The sequence below is a fragment of the Protomyctophum parallelum genome (genome assembly GCF_964188405.1).
Source record: "Protomyctophum parallelum genome assembly, chromosome: 1".
Classification (NCBI taxonomy): Eukaryota; Metazoa; Chordata; class Actinopteri; order Myctophiformes; family Myctophidae; genus Protomyctophum; species Protomyctophum parallelum.
This window is the reverse complement of record NC_139697.1, coordinates 48,964,407-48,990,448: the sequence shown is the minus strand read 5'-3', so window position 1 is coordinate 48,990,448 and position 26,042 is coordinate 48,964,407. Positions and strand designations below refer to the sequence as shown.

General features: G+C 39.4%; 1 protein-coding gene and 1 pseudogene across 2 annotated transcripts; one reads left to right on the top strand and one right to left on the bottom strand.

The window, feature by feature from the left end:
• Positions 1 to 12,380: 12,380 nt before the first annotated feature.
• Positions 12,381 to 14,081, top strand: LOC310873440 (ubiquitin-like modifier-activating enzyme ATG7; annotated as a pseudogene). Its single transcript has one exon. The product of its transcript is annotated as a ubiquitin-like modifier-activating enzyme ATG7 (transcript).
• Positions 14,082 to 18,249: 4,168 nt separating this feature from the next.
• On the bottom strand, positions 18,250 to 24,815 carry LOC310856899 (target of Myb1 membrane trafficking protein-like; the record flags this gene model as incomplete). Its single annotated transcript, XM_083762426.1, has 10 exons — positions 18,250 to 18,301; positions 18,652 to 18,718; positions 18,842 to 19,128; positions 19,243 to 19,376; positions 22,322 to 22,438; positions 23,018 to 23,146; positions 23,417 to 23,566; positions 23,882 to 23,960; positions 24,038 to 24,122; positions 24,764 to 24,815. 8 exons carry the CDS (start codon positions 24,813 to 24,815, stop codon positions 19,035 to 19,037), a joined length of 840 nt encoding a protein of 279 aa, XP_083618552.1. The 3' UTR covers positions 18,250 to 18,301; positions 18,652 to 18,718; positions 18,842 to 19,034.
• Positions 24,816 to 26,042: the final 1,227 nt, after the last annotated feature.

The following is a 26,042-nucleotide window of genomic DNA, read 5'->3' as shown; positions in this document are numbered from 1 at the left end:
AACAGGCCGTTCTGGAAAGTTTGGGGCAGAGGTTCATGGTTGGCATCCAGGGAGTGTGTGTGCAAAATATGGCATCGAAAAACTTGTTTTGCACAAAGCGGCCTCCTGGTGGCGCTATAACAGGCCGTTCTGGAAAGTTTGGGGCAGAGGTTCATGGTTGGCATCCAGGGAGTGTGTGTGCAAAATATGGCATCGACCGGGTTAACGGTGGCCGAGATTAGCTGTTCACGGACACACACACACACACACACACACGCGGACGGACGGAGTGCAAAACATACTCTCCCCACATGCCTTCGGCCTGGTGGAGACAACAATGACAGCCTCCAGAATCCAGATAACTGGAACCTGGAGACATTCAAATACACGGAATACGACAGATATGACTTTGAACAATACATAGACCCGGACAATAATATATTTAATGACATAGAAAAGGACTGCAACTATTATACTGAGGAACAACTAAATATGATACCACCTGGTAATGATATATCAATTATACATTTCAATAGTAGAAGCATGTATGCAAATTATGGTAAAATTAGGGATTATCTAAATAAACACAAAAAACACTTTAATATCATTGCTGTTTCTGAGACATGGTTTGATAGCGACAGGGGTATTGACTTTCCTCTCGATGGGTATGAGCTAAACTATAGGAACAGAAGAAATAAAACGGGGGGCGGAGTTGCCCTGTATGTGGACATCAACTTAGAATATAAGGTTATAGAAAATATGTCTATTGTTATTGATAATGTGCTAGAATGTATCACTATTGAGATATGTAGAGAAAAACATAAAAACATAATTGTCAGCTGCATCTACAGAGCTCCAGGGACTGATGTTGACATACTCACAAAAAACATTGAAAACCTGTTCTCGCAATGTCAGCATAAAGTAATCTTTGCCTGTGGCGATTACAATTTAAATCTACTTAATCCAAATAAACATAAGCATATAGATACATTCATTGACAATATGTATAGCCTTAACTTGTATCCATTAATAACCAGACCTACCAGAATAACCACAAACTCAGCAACTCTAATTGACAATATATATATACAAATGAATTTGGGAATAACATTGAGAGGGGGGTATTAGTCACAGATATTGCAGATCATCTGCCAATATTTGTAACATACAAATGTGACTATAAAAAGAGAAATGTTGCAACCATACCTAGGTACAAACGACTAATAACAGAGGCTACCATCGAAGCCCTAAAGCAGGATCTGTTGGCTCAAAACTGGGACTATATCTACACTGAAGAAGACACCAACATGGCATATAATTCATTTATAGGCACATTTGGAGAACTGTATGACAAAAACTGCCCTGTTCAGAGATGTAAAGAGAAGAAAACTGAGACAAAAAAACGTGGATTACACATAAATTAAAAAATGCATGCAATAAAAAGAACACATTATATAAAAAATACTTAAAATGTAGAACTATATATACTGAAATTAAATATAAAAGATATAAAAATAAAGTAATAAGCATGACTAGAGCTAGTAAAATAAACTATTATAATAACCTACTAGAAAGCCATAAAAATAATATAAAAGGACTATGGAGCATATTGAATAAAATTATAAAAAAGGATCAATATCCACATACTACCCACAATGCTTCATTGACAATGAGAAAACAATAACCAACCTAAATGACATAGCAAATGGCTTCAATGACTTCTTTGTGAAAATAGGACCTACTCTTGCAAGCAAAATTAAAACATCAGAGACAGAGGTAAATGTACCAGCCGATGAGTGGGGTTTCTGTAACCCAAATTCCCTATTCCTGAGAGCTGTGGAGGAACAGGAAGTTATTGAAGCAGTCAGTAAATCCAAAAACAAGACATCCACCGACCACAATGACCTGAGCATGTCATTACTCAAAAAAATCATGTACACCATAATAAAACCATTTACATTCATATGCAACCTCTCATTCAGAAATGGTGTCTTCCCAAACCAAATGAAAAAAGCTAAGGTTATACCAGTCTTCAAAACAGGAAACAAACAACACTATACAAACTATAGACCAATCTCCTTGCTCTCACAGTTCTCAAAAATATTGGAGAAATTATTTGGGGAGAGGCTGGATCACTTTGTAGAAAAAAACAACTTATTAACAGAAAATCAATACGGTTTTAGAGCCAACAGATCGCCTGCAATGGCACTGATTGAACTAACTGAAGAGATAATAAAAAACATAGATAAAAAGTTGTACACAGTCGGAGTCTTTGTAGACCTTAAAAAAGCATTTGACACAATTGATCATAATATCCTTATAAGGAAAATGTCAAAATATGGCATCAGAGGTGTTGTGTCAAAATGGCTTGAAAGCTACATAAAAGACAGAGAACAAACTGTTCAACTAGGAGACCGTAATTCCAGTAGTATGAAAATAATGTGTGGAGTCCCTCAGGGGTCCGTACTGGGTCCCAAACTATTCAATTTATATATCAATGATCTTTGCTCTGTGTCTAGTGCACTGAAGTGTGTACTATTTGCCGATGATACGAACATGTTCTGCGCAGGGGAGGACATTCAGCAGCTCATGATGGTCTTAACAACAGAAATGAATAAATACAAACTCTGGTTTGATAGAAATAAATTATCCTTAAACTTAAGTAAAACAAAATATATGGTATTCGGAAACCGCCAAATACCAATGGATATCCAGCTGACTATAGATAATAATAAAATAGAAAGAGTTTATGAAAACAAATTATTGGGAGTGATCCTAGACCATAGGCTCTGCTGGAGACCCCATATAAAATATGTGGGGAACAAGATGGCAAAGAGCATCTCGGTTATAAATAGGGCAAAGCACCTTCTCAACCCCAGCTCATTGCACACGCTGTACTGCGCAATGATCCTACCTTACATAAACTACTGCTCTGAGGTATGGGGAAACACCTTCCAATCAACCATAAATCCACTAATTATATTACAAAAGAGAGCACTCAGAGTAATAAACAATGCAGGATACCGGGACCACACACACCCACTATTCATACAATCACACCTCCTGAAGTTCACAGATATGGTCAAGGTAAAAATTCTTCAAATCATGTACAAAGCAAGATATAAACAATTACCGGTAAATGTACAGGACAAATTTCTAGATAAGGAAGGAGGATACAACCTTAGAGGACCACTGAACTTCAAGAAACCTGTGATGCGCACAAACTTAAAAACAAGGAGCATCTCATCTTACGGAGTCACACTGTGGAATGAGCTGGAGGATGAACTAAAGCACTGTGGAAACATAAACCAATTCAAGACTAGAGTCAAAAAAACTATCTTCGATAAATACAGAAGCGAAGAGTACTAATGGCATTACTAAAAGGGAACTATGACGTACTGTACTGTATAATTATATATTCTTATTACTATACTATACCATACATATGAAATATATAAACATAGTCAAACCATATCACATATTATGAGTGGACCACTATTGGTAAACCACACCACATATGTATATATAATATATTATTATATGTTGCTTGTGTGTTATATATTATATATATATTATACCATTATTATCATTGTTGTTATTGTTGCTACTCACTCATTCTTGAGATGAGGGACAAAAGTGGAAAAAACATGTCCCACACATAAGAGCCTTATTATTGTTAAAAATAAATTAATTTAATAAAAATAAAAGCACTTGCAAAGTTAAATGTAATACAGTTGTGTATTATTATGCCATTAATTTCATTATAATTGTTTTCATATGCCATCTGAATTAGTTAAAAGCAGGCACTGTACCCAAAAACGCCTGTATTTAGCCTGTCCCCAGCAAGTGGTCATAATTTCAAACTGCTAAAAAAGTGTCTAATACTGTCACAATCACATAAATATACATACTAAATTAAAGTAGATTGTCAACAACATAGCAAACAATATACACAATAATTTTAATTTATATTTTCCATTAGATATCTCATATCAAATGTGTGTCCCACGTCTCCCGTCAACTCCGTCAGGTTTTTTAAAAGTCTTAAATTAATCAGAAAATATTGTCGACAGATTTAGCCTGAAGACTCCTTTTCCAAGTCCCGTTTGTATTTGTTGCAACTGTGGAGCACCTGGTCTGAAAAGCATTCAATTGTTTGATATTTTAAACAAACAATGTTGATATCAGGGTGGTCACAGCTTTTACATGTCAACTCCGTCAGGACATTATTATGATCTTTGTTAAGAATTCCAAAATAATGTTTATTATAAAAGTTTAGGGTTAGGTTTAGCTAACAAATGAAGCAAAAACAAAATGGCTACATTGTACTACAGAGGGTTAAGATGAAAACAAATGACATTTTGTCAACTCCGTCAGACGTCAACTCCGTCAGGTTTTGTGTCTGACGGAGTTGACATGTATCTGACGGAGTTGACAAAAGTGTTCCTAAAACAATAAAATTATAGTTTTTGAATAATGGGACGTATTCTAATTTGGCACACAGTTAGAGCATGCCTTAAGGAACATTTTTGGCTATAGGGCCATCACAGATTTGTCTCGTGGTGACCATGGCAGCCATTTTCCAAAATTGCCGCCACCTGATGTTATTTTACAATAACTCAAGTTCTACACCACCTAGGATCTTGATTCTGGTGACTAAGACTACATTTTCAAGGATGAGGGATACATTGGTACTATTTAGATTTGTCCTGTGACCATGGCAGCCATTGTTTTTCAAAATGGCCGCCACCTGCTGTTATTTTACAATAACCCAAGTTTTAGACCACATAGGATCTTGATTCTGCCGACTAATAATACATTTTAAAAGATGAGGAATACAGTGGTACTATTTAGATTTGTCCTGTGACCATGGCAGCCATTGTTTTTCAAAGTGACCACCAACCTGCTGTTATTTTACCAATAACTCAAGTTTTAGACCACCAAGGATCTTGATTCTGGCGACTAATCATTACATTTTCAAGGATGAACTTTCTCTGGGAGGGGTCAGGGCTTATTTCAGGTGCAGGTTGAGTTGCTACTGACAGGACATTAAAAGGAGGTGGGCTTTCTGGCCTTTGACTTGTCTCTTTCAGGTACAGACGCACAGTTTGACTTCACTGGCCACTGCAGTGTGGCGTTGTATCTTGGTGGCCTCCTGCCAGTGTTTCTCCATCCTTCTCATGAGCTCTGTGTTCTGGGGCTCTGTTATAGTCAACTTACATTGTCTTGGCTGGAGATTGCTTTCCTGCAGGGTCCAGCCCAGTCTTGTGCAGATGGCTACTGGCCCACCTGGAGGCCCCAACCTCACTTGTTTGGTTGGTGTGATTAGGTGGGGTGGTCTTCCCCAATCAGGATGAAGGGTTTGACCCTTTCAAACGGCAGTCTGGCCAAGTGTCTGTATTTAGTTGTGAGGCTAGATACAGGATACGATTGCTCACCCAGCCCCAGGTGACTTGAGGTGAAGGCTCCTTTGATTTGGTAACATTGCTTTGGTTGACATGCTGGGGACACAGAACGACACTGATGCCTTCAGTGTCTGCACATCCTGCCTGATAGTCCTGAAGGCAGATCTTCTGTCTTCAGTCTTTCGCTCACTGTTCACTGCTCACTGTTCACCTCAAGCAGGTCTTCAAGGTGTTTGCCTTTGCACAGGCTATATGGCTAGGACTCATGCTTCAACCACTCAGAGAACTCCAACAGGGTGTTGGTTGCTCCTGGGCCGCAGAGCATTGTGCGGCAGAATTCAGCTCTCATCCCTGGTGGCAGCTTGTTGAGGAGTCGTGCAACATGTGAGCCGCATCTAAGTTCTGTGTCTCCCTCTGGGCCTAGGGTAGACACTTGCTATTTTCCGTAACACTAATTGGTGGGGCTGTCCAAACTTGTTGTTTAGGTGTCAATCGGGTCTCTGTTTGTGAAGTCGGGTCTAGGTGGTCTAGAAGATGAGTTATTTAGTCAGGGGATATTAATACAATCTGGTAATAAATTCCTTATCAAGAATTTTCTTCACCAATGTGTTTGGAAGGGTGTCTACTAACATATCCCACATTGCTTTATATTCAACCACCCTAGGGGACCTTTTGACAGCTGCTGAAAGTTGGGGTACCATCAACAACCTATATAAGGCAAAATGTTCATTATGCTTTAAGTAGCATGTGACATGTCAAACTAGGGAGTTTTCATGATTCTGAATGCATTCCAAGCATTAGCTATGCACGAAGAACACTCCTTGGGCTGAAAACGGCCATAGCCATCATCACAAAATGAGGTCAGCACATTTGGGCAAGTGGATATATGGCCGAATTTAGCCCAAGGGGTTTGACCCCTAGTTTGGCCATAGACTCCCTAGTTTTGCCATAGCCACTTGGTATGGTACCCAACTTTCAGCAGCTGTCAAAAATGCCTCTAGGGTGGTTCAATAGAAACCAATGTGGGATATGTTAGTAGACACCTTTACAAACACATTGGTGAAAAAAATTCTTGGTAAGAAATGTATTCACAGATTTGACATTATTCTGATAATAGGCCTATTCCCTGACTAAATTGGTAAAATAATAGCAGGTCCACCATTTTTTTAAATGGCTGCCATTGTCACGGGATAAATCTAAATAGATAAAACTGTATTCCTCCTCATTGAAAATGTAGGATTAGTCATCAGAATCAAGATCCTAGGTGGTGTAGAACTTGAGTTATTGTAAGATAACAGCAGGTGGCTGCCATTTTGAAAATGGCTGCCATGGTCACAGGGCCAATATAAATAGTACCACTGTATTCCTCATCCTTGAAAATGTGGGATTAGTCACCAGAATCAAGATCCTAGGTGATCTAGAACCTAAATCAGTTAAACTTGTCAACTCCGTCAGATGTTCGTCAACTCCGTCAGATGTTCGTCCCGTGATGTTTTTGTTAATTTCCAAAGAAATAGAAAATGTGATGTTAAATATTTTGTGCATATGTATTGAAACACCAACTGAAATGATACATAATGATGATTTTTTGTGTTTTTTACATGGTTTTCATGTTATAATATTGAAAATAGAGGTTGAAATGACGGATTTGAGAAATTGGATATTTCATAATAGTGTGATATTGGAAAAAAACAATATTAAAATAATTGTATTACTTAACTTGATTACTGAAAGCCATTATAAGAGAACTGAGGACTTTATATTATTGTTGAAATTATCAAATTCAATTAAAAGGTATTTTAGTGTGTCTGACGGAGTTGACATGAATCGGGTATTAAGTGCATAAATGTCCCATTTTAGAAAGAAATGTTATGCGAAAAACCTGTTCCTTCTCAATATTGGTAGTTGAGACCTGTGTCTACAAATACATCCATTTGATTTGAATGTATCTTAAAAAAAAAAAAAATCCAGACTCAGAGTCTGCATGTAAGACACCACAGCGCATGGGTTCTGTCAACAAGGACAGGTGTACTTCAAACAGCAGGTTGTTTCTGCATTGCAGGCCCAGGTCGCTCATGCAGTCATGCTGCTGCAATTCTGTGGAAGGTAAGTCCTAAACTCAAATACCCTACCCTAAACATACCTACATAAATTCTAACTCCCCTATCACTACGCATTGAGGAAGACCTGTCCTAAATGTTTTGGATCTCTTGATGTGATTAAAATAATCAAAACGTCATTTAATATTCAACCATTTAGTAGGCCTAGTCTTTTTATTTGGTCATTTATTTTGAGAGCAGTCGGCGAGGAAGCTACGAGGAAGCACGTGCTGTTTGTTGATATTCTAAGGGCACGTGGCGAATTTGCATCCCATGTTCATGAAATGCGACAAACGCGCGTCCTTCTTCTGTTCGTGGAGATCAAACTAGGCCTATGAAAGGATGTTTTATTTATTGTGTGCTGGCTATTCTCACCTTCTAAATGTAATTATGATTGTACAAATTAAAGCATGGTTCTATTTTTTTACATAAATTGCAAATGATCTGGTCATCCATACTTTCTGGACTACACCATGCAGGATTTAAAGCGCGCATATGCATGTTATTTACTGCGCGTGTGCAGTGCGTTTGGAACGATCCAATTCATATCCTTACGCACGGCACACGCCGCGCGCCTGCATGGTGTTGCGTAGCACTGTAGGCAATATCATGATTCATTGATATGAAATTATCAATTGGATATTTCCAAACGCCACTCCATGTACAAACGTGTCCATGCCACACTACACAGGGGATGGATTATGTACACAGGCACAGAATATGCCTCTAGTGGTAACCGAGGCACGGTAATATAATTTCCTAGACTACCCACAGTGCATTGCGCGACATCCGCTCCCGCAAAGCCAAAAAGCGCGCCGCCCGAGACCGCCCTTTGTAGCGTGTAGGAGTTTGAAGAGCCGAGACCGAGAGCGAAGTTGGAAGCAGTAGTTGTGATAGAAAGTAAGTCAGTTTTACCTCATATTTAGATTTAGTAGTAGTAGTGGCAGTAGCAGTAGTAGCAGTAGTAGCAGTATTAGTTGTAGCAGTATTAGTAGTAGTATTAGTAGTAGAGGAGACGGAGTAGTAGTAGACTGAGGAGGAGGAGACGGAGACACGATTAGTTCAGGTTCAGGTTTATTTGTCATGTGCATAGATACAGAGTATAAATACAATGAAATTTGTTTTGCTCAGAGCACTCTCAGTCTTACATACACAGGACATAAACAGCATCCAAGTGCAAGAAAAGACAAAAAACAGGAAAAGAAAAGTGCAAGTGAAGTGACAAAAAGTGCAATACAGTTCAAGGTCAGCTGTTCAGCAGCCTGACTGCCTGGGGGTAGAAACTGTTACTGAGACCCGTCTCGGGATTTGATGCTCTGGTAGCGCTTTTTGGAAGGCAGTAGTTTGAACAGGGTATTTGCGAGGTGGCTGGTGTCTTCCATGATGTTGTGGGCTTTTTTCTTACAGCGAGTGGTGTAGATGTTATGGAGTCCTGAGCGGTCGTGTTACCGTACCACACTGTGATACAGCCAGTTAAGACACTTTACATTATACAGCGATAAAAGTTCACTAGTCCTTTTGTACTTAAGCCAATTTTTTTAAGGCGCCTCAGAAAGTACAGTCGCTGCTGCGCCTTCTTGAGGATGTACTCGTTGTTGAGTGACCATGTTAATGTGTCTGTGATGTGTATGCCCAGGAATTTAAAGTTATCAACTATGTCGACAGATGACCCCTTGATGGAAATGGGGGTGTGGATACCTTTGGACTTCCTAAAGTCTACAATGATTTCTTTGGTCTTATTGGTGTTAAGTGAGAGGTTGTTGTTATCGCACCATATAGTTAGATCCACTATCTCCCTCCTATAGCCCCTCTCATCACCGTCGGTTATTAGTCCGATCACTGTGGTATCATCCGCAAATTTAATTATGATGTTATTCTCATACCTGGTGACACAATCAAACGTAAACAAGCTGTACAACAGAGGACTGAGGCAGCACCGGTTCTGGTGAGAATTGTGGATGAGCATCTCTCTCCTATGCGTACACACTGGGGCCTGCCTGTCAGAAAATCAAATAGCCAGTTACAGATGGAGCTGCCCACACCAAGGCCACTGAGTTTCAACACTAATTTAGATGGTACAATAGTGTTAAATGCGGAACTATAGTCTATGAACAGTAGTCTGACATAAGAGCTTTTCTTTTCTAGATGTACCAGGGCAGTGTGTAAAGCAAGAGAGATTGCGTCATCCACAGATCTATTTGAACAGTAAGCTAACTGTAAAGGATCAATACTAGCAGGAATGATGCTCTTGATATAAGAGAAAACCATTTTCTCCAGGCATTTCATGAGAACAGATGTCAAAGCAACAGGTCGATAATCGTTGAGACAAGTAACAGGTTTTTTCTTGGCAATGGGTACAATTATTGTTTTTTTAAAAACACAATGGCACCACACACAATGACAGGGACAGGTTAAATATGTCTGTATAGACCCATGACAGCTGGTTATAGCATGTCTTAAGGACACGAGAGGCTATCCCATCTGGCCCTGCAGCTTTATGAGCATTAACTTTTTGGAACGCTTTACTCACAGTCCTCTGCGTCACCTGCAGGTCCACCGCCTCAGGTGCGCTCTGCGCCGTAGCTGGGTCCGAGTTGTGAGCCTCGAAGCGGGCAAAAAAGGTTATTCAGCTCGTCCGGTAAAGACGTGGAGGTGTCAGTGATATTGCTTGACTTGGGTTTATAGCCCGTAACCGCCTGCAGTCCGCTCCACATTCGCCGCGAGTCACAGCCGCTGTAGTTGAGTTCTAATTTGTCCCTGTACTCTTTGTCTCTTTGCAGCTTTGATAGCCTTTCTCAGTTCATACCTGGATCGCTTGTAGAGTTCGACATCCCCGGATTTGAAAGCGATGGTGCGCTCAGTTTGATGCATATCGTCGCTGTCTGATGAAAAACACGTAGCCTATGTCCATTTTTTATGATTTTCACTTTTTGCTTTAGTTGGAAGAGAGCCGTTGTGCTCTCTCTACTGGTCTCGGTTGATGTGTTAATGGCCAATGAAAAGGTGTTTTATTTAACAATCTATTTAACACGCATCACCATTGGATGTTCAGCCTGTCCATCACAGCGCGTATGTAAGGGGAGTGGAGATACGCTGAAACAAAACTCCCCATTGGACGTGGGACCTGTCCATCACATCGCGTATGCAAAGGGGTGTGGAGATACGCTGAAACATTCATTCCCATTGGACGTGGGACCTGTCCATCACACTGCACGTATTGAACCGCGGGAGAAAAAGGGGCGAAACTTTTCACAGAGACAGGATAGCTTACTTTTGCGGACACGGAATTTGACATTTTTACAAGGTAAAGTACCACCAAAAGTGTTTTTTGACAACTGTATGTTAGGAATATGCTAACGACCATGTTCACGATTGTCCTAGACTTCATGTGAATTGTTATTTTTGTTAAACATAGCCACGTTTGGGACCTCAACCCCTCTATTTTAGCTCCGGAGCTAATGGACACTGATTTCTTCTGTGTGTGTGTGTGTGTGTGTGTGTGTGTGTGTGTGTGTGTCGGCGTGTGTGTGAGTAGAGGTCTAGTTATTAATTAGTATTCAGTGTAATGTTAACATGTTTTTTATTTACCCCCCCCCCCCCCCCCCCCCCCAAGATGATCAGGTTGAGGTGCCAACTTATTAATTAATTTGGAAATAAAAATCATGAATGACAACAAATAGCTGATTTATTCAGTGTACTAATATTTTAAACTGTATCTTTCCAAGAAGATGCACTTGTATGTGACCAAGTGGATTCTGAAGGTGCTGGGTCTGATGTTAAATCTGTAAATGAAGGTAGGTCGTGTGTTTTTGCCCATTACAATGTACATAGACCCACACAATAGACCCACACAATGTACATAGACCCACACCATGTGTTTCTGTGCTGTTGCACCTGCTGTACTAGTTGCAAATGTGTTATTTACCTTAAAGGACCACTTTTCAACCTATCTTCATAGGTCTTCACTAATAATCATGATAAAATGGCATTTTTTTCAACATAAATGGACATATCTGCTGTATATCATCACAATAATGTCAACTTATATCATTCATGTGAGATCAACCACATTTATTTTCTTCAGAAGCGACTATGGAGGACTCATCAATTGGGGAGATGGAAGGTTTGACACACTCACTCACACTCTCTCACACACACACACACACACACACACACACGGGGGGGGGGGGGGGGCTAAAACACACTTGAGGGGGTTAACAAACCCACGGACAGCTGTGCGGACTCGGAGAGACATGATCTGTCAAATATTGCCCACACACAACGAGGAAGATTACAAGCGCATGCCGTGCCTGACGTCAGTTACGTCACAGGATACTAGTAACTTTAGTGGGCGTACCGAGGTCCTCCAATTAAAAGCCAGAGAATCTGCCGTTTCCCTTTTTTTGTCCAATCACATTTCAGAGAACAGTGTTATTCAGTGTGCCGGGGACCTGTTGCCAAGAATATTTGCGTGCATGTCTAAAATCAAATATTGGTAGACTGAACTGGATACTACACTACACCAGACCACGTTGACTGCACTTGAAGTCAAGAGAGGTCAACTCAATGCACTATACGGCTTTCTGGTTTCCTGGCTTTTCTGGTGCTCTACACCAGACCATGTTGACTGCACTTGAAGTCAAAAGAGGTCAACTCAATAATATAATAATAATAATAAACTTTATTTGTATAGCACTTTTCATACATAAAATGCAGCTCAAAGTGCTTCACAGGGCAGGACACAAAAATAAAATACAATAAAACACAAGTAGTTAAAATGATAGAACAATAGCAGAGAACAAAACCGAATATAATACATAAGGCTTTCTGGTTTTCTGGCTTTCTGGTTTCTTCCTACTGTTCAGTCACACACACACACACAGTCAGTGACGTTCCAATGAAGCAGCGTCCTCCCTTCTGCAGTGCTCTGGTCACAGGCTTCTGGCCCCAGCTCACCCAGAAGAAGCTAAATGATTACAGGCTGGACGAGAGCCCCAAATGTATCAAAGGATACTATACTAACGGTGACGCAGTTTACACGTCTGACTTTGGACTCGGAGTTCAGTGATGCAGATGGTCGGACCCCAGGTCGTTGCTGTCCAGCTGTAGGAACCCTGTATAACACAAACACACTATGCCTTCAAGACTTCAGTTCAGACAAGAAGGCTTCATTGGAGAAGGAGGCAAAGGAGATATGGGATGCTGTGCAGTCTGGGGCTGCACTGAAGGACACCTCGATCCTCTCCAAATTAATTCTGCTGACCTTCGCAGATTTGAAGAAGTATCATTTCTACCACTGGTTCTGCTTCCCTGCACTCTGTTTCTCAGAGGGGATACGGATCGTCCAGCAGCCATCTCTGCTAGAGCAAGTCTTCTCAGCTAAACAGGTCACAGCATTACTAGAGGCCTATAATGGGCTGTGCAGCCAAAGTGGAGCCAGCGCTGTTCCATACTTCCTGATGAAGTACACAGAAGACGACATTGAGGTGGCTCCCCTAGGGAACTGGCTGGGACATATTCTTCACCAATACCAAGAAGGTTACCGTGGGTGTACATGATCCATGCACTCTGTCACAACACCCGGGCTGGCCTTTGAGGAACCTACTGATCCTTATCACATACAGATGGGGTTCCAAACTGGACGTGGTGGAGGTGTTGTGTTTCAGAGACAGAATGACAGGAAGCCACTCTATTCTGCACAGCATTTTCTTCCAGGTCAAACTGCCTCAAATCTTCCACAACACAGCCCTTGGAATGAATGCAGAGGGCTACAACATGAGCATCCCTATGCCAGACTCTGTCCCAGGCGCAGAAGGATGTGGAGCAGCTGGAGAAGCTCATCTCTGAAGACGACGTGGTCTTCCTGCTCATGGACGCCAGGGAGAGCCGCTGGCTGCCTACGGTCATAGCCGCCAGCAAGAGGAAGCTGGTGGTCAACGCAGCGCTGGGCTTCCACACCTTTGTGGTGATGAGACACGGACTGAAGAAAGCGTTGGCCAATCAGAATCTCTCTGCGGACGGAGAGTCCTCCCCTGCGTTCTCCTCCGCCTCCTCACTCCCGTCATCTCTGTTCTCCAACATTCCAGGACACAAGCTGGGCTGCTACTTCTGCAACGATGTGGTGGCACCAGGGGATTCAACCAGGGATCGAACTCTGGACCAACAATGTACGGTCAGCAGACCCGGTCTGGCCATGATCGATGGAGCCCTGGCTGTTGAGATGATGGTGTCCATTCTACAGCACAGTGAAGGAGGCTATGCAGTGGCCAGTGGCAGAGATGACTGAATGAATGAGCCCCCCACCTCCTTGGGACTGATGCCGCATCAGATCCGAGGCTTCCTGTCCAGGTTCGACAACGTCCTTCCAGCCAGCCTGGCCTTTGACAAATGCACAGCCTGCTCAGACATCGTCCTGGAGCACTACTCCACTCCACTCCGCTTCCACTTCCTGTCCCTGGTGTTTAACTCCTCGCACTCATTCCTGGAGGACCTGACGGGCCTCACGCTGCTGCACCAGGAGACACAGGCTGCAGAGATCTGGGACATGAGTGATGATGAGAGCTTATCTGAGGAGGTTGAGGATGGACCCCACCGTTGATGTATACAGAAGAGAAGACCTGATGTGACAGACTGGACCCACTGAACTTGAGATACAGTGTACTTCATAAGTTACATTGCAGCTTGCATTGTGCTTGCTTGAGATGTTTCTCTGTCAAGCCTCCGTCCTATATGCAGTCTAGTATGATGGGTGTCGCTGGCCGAAGAGAGCGGATCTGCAGGCTTGCATGGCATGGCGGTGCGTTGTGGGCTTGTGGATCCGTTGTGGGCTTTGTGGATCTGTAGTTTTTTGGCGGGCGACACCCTCATGAAATGTGGAGTATAAATGAAGCGTAACATCCATTATTTATTGGTTTTGTTTTCTTATTTTCCTTCTTTTTTATACACAGGAGATGGGAAATGTTACGTGTAAAACTAAAAGCACGCCTGGGAAGTGACTCTTTTTAAGCACGGGGAGTGCAGTGGGGTCCAAGTTAATTATTATCAAGCAGTATTAACAAAATGGGTTTATCAGTTAGAGCTTGACAAGAGAACAAAGCACATGCATACTGATAAAAGGAAGAGATTAAATGAAAGTGCTTCACAGTCTCCCACAGAATTGTCTTAAAAAAACTGACGATAAGTGGACTGCACGATAAGCAACATGTGCATTCTCATCATGTCTGCATCCTCAGCTGAGTTCAGCCAAAGATGTACAACAGTAGACTTTCACAATAGTGTAATACTCCCAAAAACATTGTCAGTGAGTGATGGTATATCTCTTAACTATTAATATATTTGTTAAAATAATTGTTTATCTAAAGTGGAAGCTGAAGTCTCACAACTGCAAGGCAGCTCAATTGTCAGTGTAAAAGTGTAAAAGCAATCCACACCAAGCACACAACTATTAACATCTGATCCATGCCTAGTTGCGCATCTTGTCGCGCAAGTAAAATAGTCAATTCGGATATGCTTGGTAGAAACTCAATGAGCTGATCCTCTTTTGTAGCTATGCTTGTAGTAGTAGTTTGTAATTGAAACACAAGCCTTCTCAGATGACAACTGATAATGATGATGTCTTTTAATTCATCTACTGTAAATTCTCCTAAAAAATAAACCTGAATGCATGCATGGTCACGGACCACACGCAAGGCCTTCAGGGACCACCAGTGGTTCACAGACCACCAGTTGAAAACCCCTGTTTTAGAGCATCACACTAACGTTTTAAAGATATATAGAACAAATCATGGTATCAATCATGGCAGAATAACATAACAAAAAAATAATCTGCTTTTAATGTGCTTTCATGTCGTCAGGACACCATTTTCCCTTGTTTACAAAGCCATGACCTGCATGAAATGTCCTATTACAAAGTATTAGCAATTACCCAGCCATCCCATGGAATCATAACACAGTTCTCAATTAATACTTTCTGAGTTTAATATAAGCTGTGACATTGTGTAAAATGTTAAACTTCAAGTGAAGTAACTTGATTACATTATGTTAGATGTGAAAATTCTTACTTGGCTTTTTATTCTTTTCTTAGATCACTATGTGATTAAAAGCCTCATATACTATTAACATTACAGCTTAGTTTATCTCAAATATACATTAACAGTATCATTCTGATAGTGTGATGCAACTTCCTGTGACCTGTCACAATTCCTGACTTTTTTTTTAAGCAACAGTACTTATTCTTTAACAATATTCTCTCTTTCAATAGCTCGAACCTTATAAAAATGTGCAAATATTTGCTTTCCACACAAGGATAACCCCTCATACAGCAGTAGTGTCAAGAGTAGGGCCATGCACTTGGTCCCAAATAACTTACCCTTCATATAAACAGACAAAACAATATAACAGCACAGTCTGACCAAACAGCACTATACTCCGATGTCACTTCTTCATCTGCATAGGTTCAGGGTGGCATTTCACATTTCAAGATGGCGTGCAGCATGGGTCACTTTTATCCACAGTAATAATAAACTTTCCTCAGTCATCAGGGCAGCAGGATTCATATTAGTGTTGTACAGAGACAGGTTAGCCTAGGATTGAGAATGGTAGGCATCGTGGGAAGATGATGTGATTGAAGGCAATTTCTCTGCTGCTTGCGCTCTTTTGGCCAGAAATCTGTCAAACTCTGCAGAGAAATAGAAGCAGGATTAGTATGGGAATATTCCAAGATGGAAGCTCTACTGTACTGTCTGATGCCAGACAACTAGGCAGAATATGTACCTTCACTGATCACACCGTCTGAATCTTCAAAACTGTCATCCTGTGTCATAAACAGAGGAAAGCCACACGTCATCAGGATACTGCACTTTGGTATAGCTTTTAAAACATCTGCCCTTTATTGTTTGTAACATTATTACAAGAGTACTGTCAGAATATGTGCATAGACTGTGCATGCAATAAAATAGAATAAGATATATGCTGTGCATGACACAAGTGGTAGCCACTCACGTCTTCTTCCACAGTCAGCCACTTCTCAACATCCTCCATCACAGAAGACTGGCTGACGGGAATCTAAGAAGGTATTAAGGGAAAACTAAGTACCATACTTCATTTGTTCAACAATTATCACTGTGTAACTGGGATGAGCTATCACACAAACCCACCAAACACACACAAAACCACCAAACACACACAAAACCACCAAACCAACATTAACAAAGGAACCACTCCAAGCAAATTAACTGAATCCACATGCCATCTGCAAGCAAATTACTTATAAACGGGATGTGTTTCTTTAAAAGAATCGAAAAAGATAATGTACCGTCATGCTAAATATAAATGCATTTCCCACACTGTGTAACAGTAGGGTGGCTGATTTAAGCGCTCATCCTTGGCCAGAGTCAACCTGTATCGATGCATAACAGTTGCGTAGTAACACCTGGCTCAGAGTCCACACAGGATAAATGGACCATCCACACCAAGCACAATTACTATAACTAGTCAGAGTACGGTCACTACGGTGTCATATTGCATCAAATCGTGTTGTAGTAAAATGTATCGTCCCTGAACTGTATCTAGAATACATTAACTATTGTCTTATAAAAGAGATTGACACTCCATATAACAATACATACATTGTTTTCAAATGGTTAAAACTTAAGTGGATGGCAGTGTCCACACCCAAAGTATAACTATGAATGTTCACATAATTATCCGCATAGTTATTGTTATCGTGCTTGCTTGGTGTGAACAATCCATTAGTCAGCCATCCCCACACACATTCAAGAGAGAGAGACACCTTTGTCATGACAAGTCTTGTGTCTTCTTCTTTCCTTGTTCCTCATTACAACTAAGGGCATGGCAAGCAGTATGTTGGTACTTGGAAATAAACACATGACTCGTCATGGTGGTGGAGGCTCTCCTGAATGTGAAATGTGAAATAGGAGTGTAGTCCAGCTCCGACTCAAGAGTCCATGTTGTTTGACTCACACCAGACTGCTTAAATCAGCCAATACCAACCATACAATCTTATAGACATGCTTATTCAAAACAATGCCCTGCTACATACATAGATATAGTTCTGTACTACTGTATATGTAGGTCTGTCTAATACAGTAGAACTGCACTGTATGTATGTCTACTATTAGACATTTGTTACAGATGTTCATATGAATATAATTGTCAAGCAAACCCAAAATTGCACCACCACAGAACTCGTGCACATGGCCAGCAAAGCAACACAAACGGCAAACGTTACACAACTGATGAAACCCACCATTCCCCTTTTTATCATCCAATCTAACTGTGGAGAAGAGCTGCGTATGAAGGCTGAAGTGTCACCCTTCACACACAGACACATATAAAGTCGTTTTAGGTGACAGACAGTGTTTTCAATCTTTTAAACTTCATGATCATTGAGCCACATACAGTACCCCCACTTGATACATGTTTTCTATCTTCAGGCCTTAATCTATACTGTAAACTCTTTAGTGTAAATGTAACTCTGAGACACACACACATTGAAGGGACCATGCTGTCATCAATACATTCACAGCTTTGGTAATATTAACTGAAACTAATCGCTTCCTTAAAAATCTAACAAAGCACAGTATTTTTGTTGGAAAACGCACGCATGCACGCACGCACGCACGCACGCACGCACGCACACACACACACACACACACACACACACACACACACACACACACGGCTAACAATTTATTATAATATAATAATAATATAGTATATTTACTGACCGTTCCAGCATTATGCTGCGTGGCGCTGAGACCTTGAGACTGGTCATCCACCTCACCTCCACTTGTTTCACTGAAACATATACCGGTATTTAGTTGCAAATTGTCTGCATACACTATGTTGGAAAAATGGCATGCATTAAAAGAAAAAAGAAAAGTAGGACTATAGGAAAATGGCAAAATAACTATTCCCAAATGAGGATTAACATCTCAGAATGACCTAGAATCCTGTCCTCTGATTCAAGCCAAGGAAAGTCATGTGGTTGTACTTTGGCACTGTACCACATTTGGAAAAATGTTTTCTGGCTTTGTTCTGGCTTTGCTATTCATACAGCCTAAAGTTGGGTAGATTTTGTCTACCTTCTCTATGCACCTGTTATTTACATACATAAAAAGCTTGACTTTGTTGTAAACCCTCTTCACCTTTTTCTTTGTTGCGTCTGTGAGATGCTACATTTCTGCATGTCCAAGTGATCAGCTTCACTTGCACCTTGGAGAAAATAGCAACAACTCAAGTACATCTAATAAACAACACAGCATAAGTTGTTGAAAATATAGGAAAACACATACGGTATGCATGAATGCAATATCGAACACAGCCACACAAACTTACTGAGTCTTGTCATCTGAGCACAAACACTATCAACTGGGGATGGGGTCGGATAGCTGTTAGTGGAAGCTCCCGATTGGCTGACGGAATTAGATGCAAGACTGAGGTCACTTAGGTTGACATAATGTGGGTTCTGAGAATAGAAAAATTATCATTTGGATGTGCATGGTATCGATACTAATTATAAGAGCATAGTCTAGTTACCTAATGAAAAGAATAACGCAACTGTTAAGAGCAACTTCCTTACTTCCTCTGTTGTGCTTTGACCATTTGTCATTTGTCTTTCAAACCTGCATGGAATGGAAACGGCAATTTAACATCACAGATATCACAACCTGACAGACAGGAGAACATCCTCCAACACTGACTTTCATGCCCTGCAGTATAGTTGAATAGAGCAATACCTCTGGTAGCGTGTGAACGTGCTGTTCATCTCATCGTTGGCAGTCAGCAGCTCTTCGATCAGCTTCTCCTCACTGAGTCTTGGCACCAGTTCAGCTATTCTGTTCTGCATGTCCTTACACACTGTGTACAACTGCTATGGACCGAATGACAAAGGAGATAAGAAATGGCCAGCGGCCAAGAGTAGTATAGTGATCGACAAGATCAGGAAAGAGACAGACAGATGTAGTTTAATGCACCTGCATGTGTGACTGAAATGTGACAAAACGGTTATATATGGTGATAATAAACTTTACTATACACTACTATACTATAGCCTACTGTATACTATACTATACTATACTATCCCAGGCGAAAAATAAATATATTTATTCCATACTTAAGTACACTTTTAGCACAGAAAGTATGTTAAATGTATACTTGTAGTGTCTCTAATCATATTAATAGTACATTTTTGCTAAATATAATATAAGTGAACATAAATTAATTTGTGATTTAGCACATTTGTGATAAGTGTACTAAATGAGAAATATATTTCAAATAGTATGAAAATATGCTTTTCATGAGTGCATTAGTTTTATGTTTACTTTTGTCTAACTTAAATACATATAATCACAAATACATTTGTGATTATTATATTTTAAGTACTTTATCAATATATTCACAACAAGTTCTCCTGAACATGCATTTATTGTAAGATGTACTTTAATTATAATAATTAAAAATACATTTGTGATTATTATATTTTAAGTCCATTAGCAATATATTCATAGCAAGTTCTCCTGAACATGCATTTATTGTAAGATGTACTTTAATTATAATAATTAAAAATACATTGGTGATTATTATATTTTAAGTCCATTAGCAATATATTCATAGCAAGTTCTCCTGAACATGCATTTATTGTAAGATGTACTTTAATATAATAATTAAAAATACATTTGTGATTATTATATTTTAAGTCCATTAGCAATATATTCATAGCAAGTTCTCCTGAACATGCATTTATTGTAAGATGTACTTTAATTATAATAATAAAAAATACATTGGTGATTATTATATTTTAAGTCCATTAGCAATATATTCATAGCAAGTTCTCCTGAACATGCATTTATTGTAAGATGTACTTTAATTATAATAATTAAAAATACATTTGTGATTATTATATTTTAAGTCCATTAGCAATATATTCATAGCAAGTTCTCCTGAACATGCATTTATTGTAAGATGTACTTTAATTATAATAATTAAAAATACATTGGTGATTATTATATTTTAAGTCCATTAGCAATATATTCATAGCAAGTTCTCCTGAACATGCATTTATTGTAAGATGTACTTTAATATAATAATTAAAAATACATTTGTGATTATTATATTTTAAGTCCATTAGCAATATATTCATAGCAAGTTCTCCTGAACATGCATTTATTGTAAGATGTACTTTAATTATAATAATAAAAAATACATTGGTGATTATTATATTTTAAGTCCATTAGCAATATATTCATAGCAAGTTCTCCTGAACATGCATTTATTGTAAGATGTACTTTAATATAATAATTAAAAATACATTTGGGATTATTATATTTTAAGTCCATTAGCAATATATTCATAGTGAGTTCTCCTGAACATGCATTTATTGTAAGATGTACTTTAATATAATAATTAAAAATATATTTGTAGATTGTATTTTTTAAATGCACTCTTAGCATATTTTAAGTAAATATATTTGTAGATTGTATTTTGAATACATTATAAATACAATACAAGTATAAACTTTCAGTATATTAAGTTTAAGTATATTAAGTACTAATGTGCTATAAATACTGCCAGGTGAAATGGGAGTGGCTAGAGGAAGTCCATTTCCCAGCATACACTGGGGCGCCAAGGACCGTGTGTTATTGTTCTTATTTGTGTTATTATTTGAATATTAGAATGTATACTGGAGTTATGTTATGGGTAATTGTGTAGGGTTTTGTTGTGGAGTTATTTGGTGATTTATGTTGTTTTATGTGATTTGTTAGTAAAACCATGAATATAAATGTCTGTTGGTTTGATCAGTCCCTCTCCCCTTTTCCCATTCATATGTATAGTAACATGGTTGCTCCAATTAAGAGTTATATATGCAAATATATGCAAATTTATACTTTTCCGAAGTATATATATAATATATATATACTTTGGAAAAGTATAAATTTGCATATATATTATATATAATGCTTAAAATGTATTTGGAGTATAAAAGTCATTAATTTGAAGTATACTTGTATTAGTTTCAAGTATACTATCAAATATATTTTAAGCACATTAGTTTGTAATGTTATTATATTAACACATTGGTAGTATATTTTAAATGTATTTATTTAATACTTGATATACACTTATAATACACTATAAAAATACACTATAAATATAATATAAGTCTGCTTTTCACTCATTGGAAAAAGTATACTTGGGATACTGGAAGTATATTTTCAATTTAACACTATTTTTTTGTAGAAAAGGGTTAAAAAGTATAGAAAAAATATATTTAAGATATGTTTAAGTAGATCTGATAGTGTATTCGAGATAACAAAGTATATTTTAAGCACATTAGTTCATAATGTTATTCTATTAACACATTGGTAGTATATTTTAAATGCATTTATTTAATACTTGATATACACTCGATATATTCGAAAATACACTATAAATATAATCTAAGTATGCTTTTCAAAAGTATACTTGGGATACTGGAAGTATATTTTCAATTTAACACTATTTTTTTGGTCACAAAAGGGTTAAAAAGTATAGAAAAAATATATTTAAGATATGTTTTAGCACATCTTAAGTGCAACTTAAGTATAAAAAGTACAACTTAAGTAGTTTCAAAATAGCACAATTTAAATTCAAATAGTTTCAAGTACAAATAAGTACATTTAGTATACTTTAAAAAAGTATACTAAATATATTTCTTTTTCACCTGGGATACTATACTATACTATACTATATAGACAATTTTATCATCCTTGGATATCTGGATGAGAGACGGCTCAGCACACAGCGTTTAATTTCTGTAAACGTTAGTGGTCAATATACCTGAAGCAACTCAATGTCTGCGCACTTGGCTGTGGATGGATCTAGCTGACTCATCATGTCTGACATTACAGTCAGGTTGCTTTGCACCACTCCCAGATCTGTCTTCAGCCTGTGCACCTGAAATGTCAACAGTATTATCAAAATATTACATACATAGGCTAATATGTACTTCATCGCACAGCAAAAAAGACACATTTTCCTCCTAGAAAAGTGTCGTTTACAATAGTCGAGACTGAAAATAGAAGGTGAAATGTGCAGAAAAAGGAATTTAGACTGAATTTCAGCCGCCATGCAAAAGGTATTAATCAGTTTGTAAGTGAAAGACAATATTGACAGATAAGACAGCATCTCTATAAAACCTTTCTACAGTTTGTCAGGTCCTTTCACCTGCTCGGGTAGGGACACACTGGCTCCCTCCTGGCCATGTTTAGGCCCGGGGAATTGTAGAGGGATGAGACTATGTTTAGAAGTTGCAGAAGCAGGTCCATTCCTAGGCAACCCCTGCTGAGCAGAAGCACGAGCACAGTCCAGATGACAGCAGCAAAATGTTAGGAGAGCCCATTAAAACAGAAAGAGGAAAAGCATAGACATTTGAAAAGGAGTGAATAAAGACATAAAAGTAGTCAGCCCCAGGCTTTCCCAAGCAAGTGCATTTGTATTTCAACATATATTAGTCCATATGTTAGTTAGTAGTACCCTGTTCGAAGGGTTGACCAGAGAATAACCATCTGGCTCTGGGAACTCCAGACCTTTCCTTCGTAGATGCTCGTACACAGACACCACACCTGTTAGATCAGGTGAGCTACGGAATGCATCTGCCCACGCCTTGTCAACAGAAGAACAACAAACATTACAAAAGAATCTATGCTGACAGATTATAGTAATGTCAAATGATTACGATTGTTTAACCACTTAAACCAGACACCGTCATACAATGAAAATACAAATCTACAATACAATCTACAAGCTCACACAGAATTTACTGTAGGCCTAGTCAATTGTTTCAAATTATTTTTGTCTATAATAACAACATGCCCAAAATATGGCGCCACAGTTATATTAGGCGTACTGTTGAGATGTAATCAGACTACTGACCTGTATGATGCCTAGCACTCTGTCATGCAAGACCACCGGAGGGTTGTTCTTCGGTATAATCGCCCGGACCAGAAACCCCTCTATAAAGTCCCGGGTCGTCACCAGGATATGGAACCTGTGGCCACAGTTCTTCACACAAGCCTCCAGAACCTATGTCCAGGTTGGGAAAACAACAACGACATGGAATGTAAGCAGAGGAGTGGTTCTGCTTCTCAAACCGTTCTGAATCATGGCCCACTTGAAAATCGTGAAAGCGTTCGTGGCCCACCCATCTGACCACTTAACGTGACAGCCGTTCGGCTGCCATTCCGACCTGCAGACTGCAACAATGACTTCAGCAAGGATTTCAAGTGTTTACATTACATCTACATTGAATGTAGATGTTTACATTGATAGAGCATAGTGGCTGCAGTTTTAATGGTGCATTGGAGGAGGAAGGACTTTGCGACAGGAAGTAACACTCACGGTCAGTGCCAGCATAACCTCCCTGGAATTCTTGTTTCCTGAAATCCTTTTCTTTATCGCTCTAACAGCATCCTTTGGTCTGAAAGGAGAAGAAGCCATTGTTATGTGATCTCCAAAAGACGAGCCTGGCCGGGCCTGAGGTAACGAGACGCTCACCCCTCATCTGTGCTGTTCACCAGGTCACAGATCTCCATGTTTAGGGACCAGTCTTCTGACTGGAGACTGGAGTTTGTTGCAAGTTCTACAGGAAACAGACATACAATAGTCATGAACTGAGCAATGTTTGCAAAGAAAACAATGTGTATTAATATGAATCACCATAATTTTAGGAGTTTCTGTGGGGAAGTTACTTAACTTGCAAGCAAGTTCTCACTAACTATAGGTTCATTACTGCCTGAAATTGATTGACAAAATTGAGTGTTGGGAAATTAATAGGGCAAATTTGCCATGTTAAAAACCACTGTTCTTTTTTTCTATTTTTCTTTTCTTTTTTTGCAGATAATAAAGGGATATCTCTCTCTTGGTTCCTTCCAGCATGTTATCGACAGAGACTGAGAGCAACACCCAACCATTTTGAAGATTAGAGAATCATCATCCCGCCTATGTGATACTGTATCATCATGATAACTGCATCAGTAAAGCAATAACCGTTCTATCACTGTCAGAATTGGATGGATTGGGCTGCTTCTTTTATGCGTTTCTTGATCTTAAGTTAATATCCGATTATTTTTGAAATATCTGCAATAAGGAGGAGTGCGTGCAACCGCACAGCGCTGCTGCAGTCCGTGAAATTCAGCAGGCTATACGATCGTCAGTCAATGAGCTAGCCTACTTTGTAATTATAACGTAATAATAACCACTGGATCCATCTCGACATCTCACCTATTCGGTGTCCAACCGGTGTACTGAATGGATTCCCTGTTAAAAACTCCATCTTCAATTTCTATTCCCCCTGACAGCCAACACCACACGACGTCCCTGTTGCATTTACAATAATAATATAGCCCAGCCTCTTTTGCACAGCAGAAGACAACCGGAGCTACGTCGCATTTAAAGGGCAAGCACAACATTACGGCCCGCGGTCATTTGAATGGCTCTGGGTTTTGTTTGTTTTTTTGTTTTGAATTAAGAAATCTTTATTTCACAGTCAGTACATATACATACAATACATTACAATACAGTACAGTACAGTACAGTACAGTACAGTACAGTACAGTACTACAATACAATATTTTAATGGCTCTGTGTCTGTGATGCGACTGCAATCTGAATGTTGACGTTTAAATTGGACCAGAGCTATACTGATCCATAGTTCTAATTCTAATGCAGGGGTTTTCAACTGATTGTGAACGACTCACGAGGGACCACCAGCCACCACCCTGACTATATGGGGACCACTGTTGTGCATCCCATGTGTCAATTGTTGTGTATTGGAACCACTTCAGTAGATCCTCTGAAGGCAAAGTACAGAAGACATAAGTGCCTATGCCCATACCATGAGATGCACGAGGTAAAAGGCACGAGGTTTGTGTTGTGCTGAACAAATTGATTCGGTTCCTTGGGGTGCGTGTAGTAGTGAAATGTGTATGTGCGTGCTTGTATGTGCATGTATGTATGCAAGTGTGTGTGTGTGTGTGGGTGTGTGTGTGTGTGTGTGTGTGTGTGTGTGAGAAGTGAAGTCCCGAGATAAACCTGTGTACTGACTATTCTACCTGTACCTCTTTGACTAATCGGAAACCTTCCTTCCTTTCATGCACACGTGCTGTCCAGCTGTCTCACACACCGACCAACCAATGGAGAACAGCCTCCCATTCTGTCCAGCTGTCTCACACACGGACCAACCAATGGATAACAGCCTCCCATTCAAATCAAAGTAACCACAGTATAGGCCTACCGCTAATCAACTTACAACTACACACTCTATATAGATTATGTATATGTATACGTATGTCTTACGTCATCAGTTACAGCTAGTCATACGTATACTATATACATAATCAGTAAGAAATAAAATAGCAAATTGTGCCTGATCTGCTGGGACCAGAGTACGTGTTGTGTATATGTATGACTAGCTCTCAATGATGACATAAGAAATATGGTCATTTGTGTAATCTGGTCCCAGCAAACCAGGCACAGATTTGCTGTTTTCTTGCATAAACAT